Source organism: Haematobia irritans, chromosome 5 (genome assembly GCF_050003625.1).
Source record: "Haematobia irritans isolate KBUSLIRL chromosome 5, ASM5000362v1, whole genome shotgun sequence".
NCBI classification, from domain to species: domain Eukaryota; kingdom Metazoa; phylum Arthropoda; class Insecta; order Diptera; family Muscidae; genus Haematobia; species Haematobia irritans.
In genome coordinates, this window is record NC_134401.1 from 113,329,456 (window position 1) to 113,342,217 (window position 12,762).

Genomic DNA, 12,762 nt, shown 5'->3' on the forward strand with positions numbered 1-12,762 from the left:
CAGCTATCAGTAGGGATAACTGACGTCTTTAGGAAAATAGCATATCTAATATTTCACCCAACGAATATTGGTCATCATAAGGGCGTTGCGTTTGCTACAGACGAACAAATGCAGTCTGGCTAACTAAATAACCGCTTTACAGTTCCCTGATTTTTTCCTATGGCCATGAGTCCATATTATCTAGTTGAGAGATTTGCGGCGGTCTAGCCTACTCAGAAGTTATGTAGAACCATCACCGGGCATCTAGACTTAAAGACACATCTGTGCTAAATTATTTTTTTGTCCTAAAGTGGGGAGACACAGCAGTGCAGAGGTTATCATACCCGCCTTGCATTCAAGGGGTAATAAATTCAATCCCAACATCGACCAAACATCAAAAAGATTTTCAGCGATATTTGGCATTTCTGAATGTTTTAAAGCTTGTGTCTGTGGTTTCACCCCAATGTGTAAAGCCGTTCCGGCTCGGCTATGAAAAGAAGGTCTGCGATAAGAGAGAAGTTAGAAGAGTTAAGTTAGTTAATTATACCTAACCTATAGCAGCAAAAGTCATTTACTTCGTGGAGAATTCATCCGTTGATCAATTTATTAATCTAGTAGTAATATATCATACTGCATATACAAAAACTACTCTTCTAGTGATGTTAAATAGAATTATTTTCTTTTTTTAACTAATATATATTCCAAGTTCCACTTTTAAGAAAAAGATCTTCCACAATTCACCAGTTTGATACTGTAAGATTCAAATCGAACAGATGCACATTTCCTACATAGTCAATAGCAATACAAATCGATGTCGTGCATCTAAAGAAAATAAAGAGAATCCCAAACACAAAAATCGAGAAGACCCCCCAAAAACAAAAAAAAAACAAAAATCGAGTACATTGACACTGTCTGGTATGCGGTAGTTCAAATTGTTTTGCATCTATGTATATAACTAATACTTATCTAAATGCTGCAAATCTAATACATACATACATGCTTATATATGCTCATACAAGATTTATATTTTTAATGGAAAAACGTGGACACAATGCTTTCTTTTTATATAAAAAAGTAAAAGCAATTTCAATTTGGCGGTAATATTATAAATAATAAATTGTTGTTCTAAAAGTGATCAGTATTTCTTTTGTAATTCTGTCTACAGAAAGATTTATAACACAAACAAACTTTGATGATGGAACCGAATTGAAGTATACAATATACTGTTTCCAAGGATGATTATTTTTATTAAATTGTTTTAAGATCATTGGAACTTTGAACTTTTTTAACACTGGCCTACAAGAATTATAAATTAAGATATTTACATTTTGACGGATCTAGTTTTATTATGGATCCTTATTGCATTTATTAATATCATCCCAATACGAATTGATTTCCCTACACATGAAGATCCAATTAAACAGTTGGTTGAAGTTTATTTTTTTTTTAATTAATAAAGTAATTGATACAATCAACCTTTTAATCAAGAAATAAACAAATAATGATTGAACATTTTTTAATTTGTAATTAAAAAATTAATTGATACAATTGATACAATTTTAATCAAACTCGGAAGACTAAGTCAGTTAAAAACAAGTGAGTAAAGTAGAAAGTCGGGCGGGGCCACTATATTATACCCTAAACCACCCCTACGGAATTAGTAAACATTGTTTGTGGGGGGTATCAATGGTATAACAGGTTGGCTGATAAGTCCCCGGTCTGACACATAGATGGCGTCGCTAGTATTAAATGCATATTATTTTTATATAGTACCAACCTTCAAATGATTCGTGTCAAAATTTGACGTCTGTATGTCAATTAGTTTGTAAGATAGAGCGTCTTTTGTGAAGCAACTTTTGTTATTGTGAAAAAAATGGAAAAAAGGAATTTCGTGTTTTGATAAAATACTGTTTTCTGAAGGGGAAAAATACGGTGGAAGCAAAAACTTGGCTTGATAATGAGTTTCCGGATTCTGCCCCAGGGAAATCAACAATAATTGATTGGTATGAAAAATTCAAGCGTGGTGAAATGAGCACGGAGGACGGTGAACCCAGTGGACGCCCGAAAGAGGTGGTTGCCGACGAAAACATCAAAAAAATCCACAAAATGTTTTTAATTTCCGTAAAATGAAGTTGATGGAGATAGCAGAGGCCTTAACGATATCAAAGGAACGTGTTGGTCATATCATTCATCAATATTTGGATATGCGGAAGCTCTGTGCAAAATGGGTGCCGCGCGATCTCACATTTGACCGGTGTTTGCAGCTGTTAACTCGTAATACACCCGAGTTTTTCCATCAATATATGACAATGGATGAAACATGGCTCTATCACTACACTCCTGAGTTCAATCGACAGTCGGCTGAGTGGACAGCGACCGGTGAACCGTCAACGAAGCGTGGAAAGACTTAAAAGTCCGTTGGCAAAGTAATGGCCTCTGTTTTTTGGAATAATTTTTATCGATTATCTTGAGAAGGAAAAAACCATCAACAGTGACTATTATATGGCGTTATTGGAGCGTTTGAAGGTCGAAATCGCGGCAAAACGGCCCCATATGAAGAAGAAAAAAGTGTTGTTCCACCAAGACAACGCACCGTGTCACAAGTCGTTGAGAACGATGGCAAAAATTCATGAATTGGGCTTCGAATTGCTTCCCAACCCACCGTATTCTCCAGATCTGGCCCCCAGCGACCTTTTCTTGTTCTCAGACCTCCAAAGGATGTTCGCAGTGAAAAAAGATGGCTGCAATGAAGAGGTGATCGCCGAAACTGAGGCCTATTTTGAGGCAAAACCGAAGGAGTACTACCAAAATGATATAAAAAAATTGGAAGGTCGTTACAATCGTTGTATCACTCTTGAAGGGAACTATGTTGAATAATAAAAACGAATTTTGACAAAAAAAATGTGTTTTTCTTTGTTAGACCGAGGACTTATCGGTCAATCTGTTAAGTGAGCCTGATACATCGGCCTGCCACCTAACCTAACCTATCCTAACCGTTGTGCGCCTTTAGTCGCATTTTGCAACTTTTTTGGCGCCATGCGACATTTTGTGCGACTTTTTTAAAATATGCGAAATGTGCGACTTTAGTCGCACGCATAAAGGGGAATGCTTAAATGTAAAGTAATTTTTATAAATGGGTAATCACGGTGCGCCCTACGCGGGAGCCACCGTGGTGCCATGACAAGGGGTCAAAAGTTCAACCCCAGTTTCGACCAAACAGCAAAAAGTTTTTCAGCGGTGGAAGCTGAGTGTTTCAAAGCTTCTCACCGCAATGTGAATGCCCTTTCAACTCCGCTATAAAAAGGAGTTCCCTTGTCATTGAGCTAAACATAGAATTGGACAGCAGTCAACCAGCAAAAAAAAATTGGAAGTTGTTCTACAAAGCGCATCCCGGAATATCCCATCAATTTGTTTCCACTTCCGAAGCAGTCCTTTTGGACAAGCTCACAAACTTTTCTTTTAAAGCACATCCCAGAATACCCTATCGATTTTTCTTCCAATGCAGTCGTACATTTTAATTGACAATTTAAGTTTTGGACACTTAAATTTTACAAAAAATAGAAAATCAATAAAAAAGTAAAAAAATAAAAAAAAAAAAACTTGAATTTCATCCCCGCTGGGATTTGAACCTATGCCGTTTGATTTTTTCACATCCATGGAAGTTCTTTTGAGAAGGTTTTCCAAATTACGAGAATTTTTAATTTTTAATGGCAAAAATATCCATGTTTGCACTACTTCCGGATCACAATTTGGGGATCCAAACAACTTTTTTGGAAGCTGGATTTAAATAAAAGCGAAGTTAATTACGTATGGCATCACAATGGACACCTAACCTACGCGGTGTTTATGTAATAAAAAAAACTCCACAAATGTAAGCGACTTTTTTATAATTATGCGACTTTTTTGTGCGACCTTATTTTGAATATGCGACCTTTTTTGCGACTTTTTCAAAATTTCCAACGGTAACAATGTATGTGAGCTATACCCAAATCTTAACCGATTTGAATGATATTTGGCGCATGTAGTCAGTACTATAGAAGATTAGAGTAAGCCAAATTTGAGTAAGATCGGTTGATAAATAAGGGTTTTATGGAAATTTTTGTGAAAATCGGTCAATACGGGAGCTATAGCTAAATCTGAACCGATTTCGATTAAATTTGGCACACTTAAAGGGTAGTCAATTGGATTACTTTGTGGCAAATTTGACGCCGATCGGTTAGTAAATTAACGCAATCTGACCCCATTTATCCAAGTTGGGCGATACATATATATGGGATCTATACCTAAATGTTATCCGATTTTTTTCACATTCAATAGCGTTCGTCCCTGTACCAAAAAAAAAACGCCACATACCAAATTTCATCAAAATCGGTTAATAATTGCGACCGGAATCATGCGAACAACAAATACATGGACGGACGGACACCAAGCGCTAGATCGACTCAGGAGGATTCTGAGTCGATCGGTATATATTTTATGGGGTCTAAAATCAATATTTTTGGTAGGCACATTTTTTGGCAGATCAAAGGGTATAATAACCCTGACCACTATGTGGTTTAGGGTATAAAAAGACATGGATTAATTAAATATTTATGATTTAATTAAATATTTATTTCCAATCAATCAATTTTTAATCAAACTACAAACGCTAATTAGTTAAGAAAGTAATTGAAAATAGTTACGTTTTTAATAAAAAAAATTAATTAAGTTTTGCAATCAACATCAATTAAATTTTTAATTGAATCAATTACAAAATTAATTGAAATTTGCTAATGAAATCAATTAATTTTTTATGTCCATTAAAACTGTGATTGATACTATCATTTTCGTGATTGAAGACATTTCAATTAAAAAATTAATTGGATCAATTAATTACTTGATTGAATCAGAAAAATCTTTTTTGTGCATCTAGAATTTGAATTTATAAACGTAGAAAAGGTTGAGAAAGGTATACAATTTTATTTTTTACCAAATTTTTTCCAATTAAAATTTTATTTGAATTTTTAAAAATATTAAATTAAAAATTTAATTGATTCAACAAATGTTTTAATTGAAACAAAAATCAATCACAAACATTTATAGTTATTATTAATGTTTTAATTGACTTCGGTGATTAATACTATCATTTCTGTGATTGAAGACATTTCAATTAAAAATTAATTGGATCAATTAATTTCGTGATTGATCCCAAAAAAAATTTTTTTGTGTGTACCTTATGTGTCGCAGGGTTATCACATTGTTTATTCAAAAAGTAGCAAAAAATACAAAAGTATAATTTACCAACACTGCTTCAAATCCCTCAATATTGTTAAAACCTGCAAATCGGCTCAATGAAGTTGTAAGAAAAGCTTTCAACACTCTTTTACAGAAGAACGTTTTTCAAATCTTAGATTGGCTACTAAGTGTCCCAGGAATACGAAAACGTACCTTAGTACACGTTATGAATTTACTAACCTATCACGTCGAGATACTAAATGCCCCTCTATTTCTAATAGGAGACACGACTTAGCTAAACTCTAATTAACTAACTGCAATAAACTTTAGTGTTGGAGATATTAAATTGAAAACCAAGCCAACGTGGTTAGCATGCCTACCTCGCTTGGGTCATGGGTTCAATCTCAGTTTTGACAGAACACAAAACAGCGGTGTTTTATCCCCCCTCAGTAATGCTGGTGACATTTCGGAATGCTAAAGCTTATCTAAGTGGTTTCAGAATAATGTGAACCACCGGGCGGACTCGGCTATAAAGTGGAGGTCCCTTGTCATTGGGTTAAAGTCCATATGTCGCGACCTATTAAAGATATTCGTACACACGAATATAGGGGTTTACAAGTTCTATCCAGCAAAATAAATTATGGAAATCGGTTCAAAATTGCATATTTCGGAACTAAAACAAAATTTCATACACCCGAGGTGACCAAGCTTAAAAGAAAATACCTCAGATTTCACAGAAAGAAAACAATTATGATAACATCTTCATCCATTCAAAAGTTGCAGAATTATTTCCAGAAAAGCGATTTGGAGCCACTGTGAAACGGTAATTCATTATGCCCAATGTTCGGTAATGCTGGCAGTATGGCATAAAATCACTTTCTCACCGCAACTTCTTCTTACCCAGTGTTTGTTGTTCATAGACTTTTATGCTGCATTGTGTTAGTGGACCACACCCCATCGAAAATCCCAACTACACAGAAAACAATATCACCAAAATTTTTCAATTAAAATTTTAGTTGAATTTTAAAAAATATTCAAATAAAAATTAAATTGATTCAACAACTATACAAAAAAAATATCACCACAATTTTTCCAATTTAAAATTTTAATGGAATTTTAAAAAAAATATTCAATCAAAAACAATCAACATTTTTATACCCTCCACCATAGGATGGGGGGTATATTAACTTTGTCATTCCGTTTGTAACACATCGAAATATTTCTCTAAGACCCCATAAAGTATATATATTCTGGGTCGTGGTGAAATTCTGAGTCGATCTGAGCATGTCCGTCCGTCCGTCCGTCCGTCTGTTGAAATCACGCTAACTTCCGAACGAAACAAGCTATCGACTTGAAACTTGGCACAAGTAGTTGTTATTGATGTAGGTCGGATGGTATTGCAAATGGGCCATATCGGTCCACTTTTACGTATAGCCCCCATATAAACGGACCCCCAAATTTGGCTTGCGAGGCCTTTAAGAGAAGCAAATTTCATCCGATCCGGCTGAAATTTGGTACATGGTGTTAGTATATGGTCTCTAACAACCATGCAAAAATTGGTCCACATCGGTCCATAATTATATATAGCCCCCATATAAACCAATCCCCCGATTTGGCTTGCGAGGCCTCTAAGAGAAGCAAATCTCATCCGATCCGGCTGAAATTTGGTACATGGTGTTAGTATATTGTTTCTAACAACCATGCAAAAATTGGTCCACATTGGTCCATAATTATATACAGCCCCCATATAAACCGATCCCCCGATTTGGCTTGCAATGCCTCTAAGAGAAGCAAATTTCATCTGATTCAGTTGAAATTTGGTACATAGTGTTAGTATATGGTCTCTAACTACCATGCAAAAATTGGTCGAAATCGGTCCATAATTATATATAGGCCCCATATAAACCGATCCCCAGATTTCACCTCCGGAGCCCCTTGAAAGAGCAAAATTCATCCGATTCGGTTGAAATTTGGTACGTGATGTTAGTATATGGTATCCAACAACCACGCAGGAATTGGTTCATAGCAGTCCATAATTATATATAGCACCCATATAAACCGATCCCCAGATTTGACCTCCGGTGCCTTTTGGTTGAAATTTTGTACGTGGTGGTAGTATATGATATTTAACAACCATGCCAAAAGTGGTCCATATCAGTCCATAATCATATATAGCCCCCATATAAACCGATCCCGAGATTTGGTTTTTGAGCCTCTTGGTGTAGAAAATTTCATCCGTTAACAACCATGCCTAACTAGGTCCATATCGGTCTATAGTTATATATAGCCCTCAGATAAATCGATCCCCAATCACACAAAAATGTATCTATATCAATAATTGTATATAGCCCCCATATAAGCGACCCCCATATTTCAATTCTGGCTCCCTACGTACCGTGCAAAAGTCCATATCGATTCGTAATTATTTGTACCTACACATACTTTTTTTGTCTAATGTATACCACGTATGGACTAACTCACAATTTTGAAAACGATTTAAGATACCACAACCCAAGTAATTCGATTGTAGATGACAGTCTTTCGTAGAAGTTTCTACGCAATCCATGGTGGAGGGTACATAAGATTCGGCCTGGCCGAACTTACGGCCGTTTATACTTGTTTTTAATTGAAACGTAAATTAATCACAAAAATTTATAGTATCAATTAATGTTTTAATTGTACTTTTAATTGACTTTTGTGATCATTTCTGTGATAATTAGATCAATTAATTTCGTTATTGAAGACAAAAAATATTTTTTTGTGTGTATCATCAAATCCTAATACAATATTTCAAAGATGTTACAAACCATATAAGAAAGTTAGGATATCATATGGAAAGAAATAGACCAAAAAATACATTTCAATTAAATCGATAAAATTAAGGTTTATCACTAATTTGTTTGCAATAATACAATCATCTTTACATAGGCACATGAAAAACAAACAAAGCATATTTCAATTAGCCTGCAATGAATGTGGATATGTTAGTAGTAGAGTGGATTTGTTTCAATGAGTCTATTTATGTCTTTGTCTGTGTTAATGAAGCGACCGGCATTGCTTGATTTTTTGCCTCAATTACTTTCGATCTTTTCGTATGGCATCATTTGCATTATTGCTTTCGAACCGTAAACTTGACTGCGACACATATTTGTTTTTCGCAAAAAAAAAATAAATAAATAAAATGTACAAAAGGCTGACTTGATCTAAAAAAAATAAACTATTGTGTTATATGTATTGCAAAATATCATTGCTTTTTATAAATCGTTATAAATTCATTTAATCTTATCATCGATCAGCAGTTGCAACGTAAAATCTAAAATAAAAAAATATGTGGTGGCTAGAGGGACTACAATGGATATTAAAATTTATTCAAACAAATTTCACAACATTCTTTACGGTATTGCTGGGATTCTATATCTTTCGATGGGCTTATGAACGTTTTCTGCAAATAACTGAAACCCCAACTGATACACTCACAAATGATGGTAACACTGATAACGGTCAAAGTCTTGAGGATATTGAAGAGCAGCATAATACTCAACCTAATGTTGAAGAGAGCTTAAAAGAAGAGAGCATTAAAATAACCCATGATAATAACCTACATCATTTGTGTAACGGTGAGAACATTGATTTTAATGAACCTGCAATTGAAAATGAAATCACCCAACTCAAGTCACCTCTATGTGAAGTTAAGAACATTGACAAGTTGACCATCAGTTGTTCACCCCAAGTCAAAGTTGAAAATAACATCGATAACAATTATAAACACCACTCCTCAGCTGAAGTTATTGTTGAAAATCATGTTAGTGACAAAACGATTAAACGAAATTCCCCACAACGAGAACAAAAACAAATATCGAATACTAATAAAATTTCTATGGGCAATAATCAAGCAAAATCTCCATGTTATGAGGAGGTATGTTCAAATATAATAAAAAATAAAAAAAAATATATATTAAAAAAAACTATCAAAGTTACTAAATCTATACAAATGTAAGTGCATTGTTTTTAAAAATAATCTTATAAAAATAACAATAAATAACAAAATATAAAGGAAAAAATTGTGATCATGTTCTCAAGTGATGCGAAATGCGTAATGCAAATGCTACGGACTGCTGATTGAAGTGAAGATGGGTTATGGTGATTAACTCAAAGTGCAGCGAGGCTTGTCTCATTGTCCGATTCCACTCACCGTAAAGCATGATTATATGCAAGCATTTTATTGTTATTGTTGTAAATATCAAAATTTCCATATGACACTCTAGGTTAATTGTAAGTCCAGACATTAAAGGGCAGCGAAACTTGTCTTACTGCCTGATTCCACTCACCGTAATTCATGACTATATGCAAGGATTTTTTTTTATGACACATCTTGATTAATTGTAAGTCAAACCATCACGGTTGCCAAAGTTGGTAGAATACTACCAAACATTGTAGATTTTTTACTGTTTTTACTAGATTGGTCGAATTCTTGATGTTTTGGTAGATTTTGCAAACTAAATTGTTCTAAATAGAAATAAAATTTTGATAAAATTCTCTATAGAAATCAAATTTTGACAAAATTTTCTATAGAAATAAAATGTTGACAAAATTTTCTATAGAAATAAACTTTTGACAACATTTTCTATAGAAATAAAATTTTGACAAAATTTTCTATAGAAATAAAAATTTGGCAAACTTTTCTATAGAAAAATAGAAGAAAGAAATAAAATTTTGACAAAATTTTCTATAGATATAAATTTTGGCAAAATTTTCTATAAAAATAAATTTTGACAAAATTAACTATAGAAGTAAAATTTTGACAAAATTCACTATAGAAATAAAATTTTGACAAAATTTTCTAAAAAACAAAATTTTGACAAAATTTTCTATAGAAATACAATTTTGACAAAATTTTCTATAGAAATAAAATGTTGACAACATTAACTATAGAAGTAAAATTTTGACAAAATTCACTATAGAAATACAATTTTGACAAGATTTTCTATAAAAACAAAATTTTGACAAAATTTTTTATAGAAATAAAATGTTGACAAAATTTTCTATAGAAATAAAATGTTGACAAAATTTTCTATAGAAATAAAATGTTGACAAAATTTTCTATAGAAATACAATTTTGACAAAATTTTCCATAGAAGTACAATTTTGACAAAATTTTCTATCGAAATAAAATTTTGACAAAATTTTCTACAGAAATAAAATTTTGACAAAATTTTCTATAGAAATAAAATTTTGACAAAATTTTCTATAGAAATAAAATTTTGACAAAATTCACTATAGAAGTAAAATTTTGACAAAATTTTCTATAGAAATAAAATTTTGACAAAATTTTCTATAGAAATAAAATTTTTGCAAAATTTTCTATAAAAATAAAATTTTGACAAAATTCACTATAGAAGTAAAATTTTGACAAAATTCACTATAGAAATCAAATTTTTACAAAATTTTCTATAGAAATAAAATGTTGACAAAAATGTCTATAGAAATAAAATTTTGACACAATTTTCTATAGAAATAAAATTTTGAAAAAAATTTCTATAGAAATAAAATGTTGACAAAATTTTTTATAGAAATAAAATTTTGGCAAAATTTTCTGTAGAAATAAAATTTTTACAAAATTCACTATAGAAGTAAAATTTTGACAAAATTTTCTATAGAAATAAAATTTTGACAAAATTTTCTATAGAAATAAAATTTTGACAAAATTTTCTATAGAAATAAAATTTTGACAAAATTTTCTATAGAAATAAAATTTTGACAAAATTTTCTATAGAAATAAAATTTTGACAAAATTTTCTATAGAAATAATATTTTCACAAAATTTTCTATAGAAATAAAATTTTGACAAAATTTCTATAGATATAAAATTTTGACAAATTTTTCTATAGAAATAAAATTTTGACAAAATTTTCTATAGAAATAAAATGTTGATAAAATTTTCTATAGAAATAAAATTGTGATAAAATTTTCTATAGAAATAAAATTTTGACAAAATTTTCTATAGAAATAAAATTATGACAAAATTTTCTATAAAAATAAAATTTTTAAAAAATTTTCTATAGAAATAAAATTTTGATAAAATTTTCTATTGAAATAAAATTTTGACAAAATTTTCTATAGAAATAAAATTTTGACAAAATTTTCTATAGAAATAAAATTTTGACAAAATTTTCTATAGAAATAAAATTATGATAAAATTTTCTATAGAAATAAAATTATGACAAAATTTTCTATAGAAATAAAATTTTTACAAAATTTTCTATAGAAATAAAATTTTGACAAAATTTTCTATAGAAATAGAATTTTGATAAAATTTTCTATAAAATTTTGCAAAATATTTTTTTTTTTTGGTTTGGTAGTTTTTTGTTAAAATGTTCTCCAAATTTTGGTAGATTAGTTTTGACTCGAGTGGCAACCGTGACAGGGAAGCTTGTTTCATTCTCTCATTCCTCTCACCGTAATTCATGATTTTATATTTGGTGGTAAATATCAAAATTCCCATATGACACTTCTTGGTTAATTGTAAGTCCAGCCATCGAAAAAACTCACGAATCTATTAACTGATCCCATAATCAACCCACTACCATATGGGACCAAAGCAGATCTATAAATAAACAAATCCCTCATTTACAAAGTAATAGAGATAAGATTTTTTGAATGGATTACATTTAGTTTTGTGTTTGCGAAAATATAGATCGTTAGCTCTATAAAATGCAAATGATAGATTTGCAATATGATCAGTTTTGATTAAGCACCACTTAGCTAAACACAACATTATAGAAAATTTACATCATTTGTGGTTTCCTGGCAATAAGTATGACTATTTCACCAAGTGATTCCATAGCCAAATCAGATGACTCGAATGACATTTGGGGCGCCGAACACCTTAAATATCAAATAATAATCACCATAGTGATTTTTTCATTAATAATAATAATAATACCCAACATAGCAATCAGACAGAACTTGGTGGTAAACATTAATAGACAGAACGTATAAGGGATACCACCATCGGTTTAATAGTGTTCATTTAAGTGTTTTAATTGAAAGTTAAAGTGGTCCGGGTGACATTGTATTGCTATGACATAATACCAAGTTATTATTAATAAATTGAACATCAGCAAAAAAAGAAAGACATACTCACTCACGCGCAAGTGATAGAAATTTGAATTTGACATGACCTACCAGAATTAAATATATAATAAATTAAATGTTTTGAAAGAGCAATCAACTACAAGAACGTATTGAAGAAAACCTTTGTTAATTATACAATATGGGTTGTGGATGTTTTAGTATTCTCTCTCGGTTGAATATCTTTAAAATATTCCGCCGAAAAACTAAAAAAGTACATATTTCTAAAATATGATTAAAATAATTTTTACAATGCAATATTTATAAAGTTCCAGTTGTTAGGTACTTGTTGAGTTGACAAGTGAGATCTTTAGCTAAGGCCAGAACCACAAAAATTATGTAGAAAATATGGCACTGTAGATATTATGCGATTTAAATTTAAATGTATTCAAACACCCAAAATAAAAGCTTGCAATAACTGAAAAATTCATAATTTCT

General features: G+C 31.3%; 1 protein-coding gene across 4 annotated transcripts in view; it reads left to right on the top strand.

The window, feature by feature from the left end:
- Window positions 1-12,762, top strand: part of LOC142238643 (glycogen debranching enzyme) — a 36,022-nt gene that overhangs the window by 4,908 nt on the left and 18,352 nt on the right. Inside the window, exon 1 of one of the 4 annotated variants that reach the window (XM_075310336.1) lies at window positions 8,367-9,109. The exons of 2 other annotated variants lie outside the window; for them this stretch is intronic. In XM_075310336.1, the coding sequence (XP_075166451.1) occupies window positions 8,522-9,109 (588 nt within the window). In that variant the 5' untranslated portion in view covers window positions 8,367-8,521. Of the gene's footprint in view, window positions 1-8,366; window positions 9,110-11,939; window positions 12,008-12,762 lie in introns of those variants that run through there. One more of the 4 variants, XM_075310338.1, reaches the window with a different exon arrangement.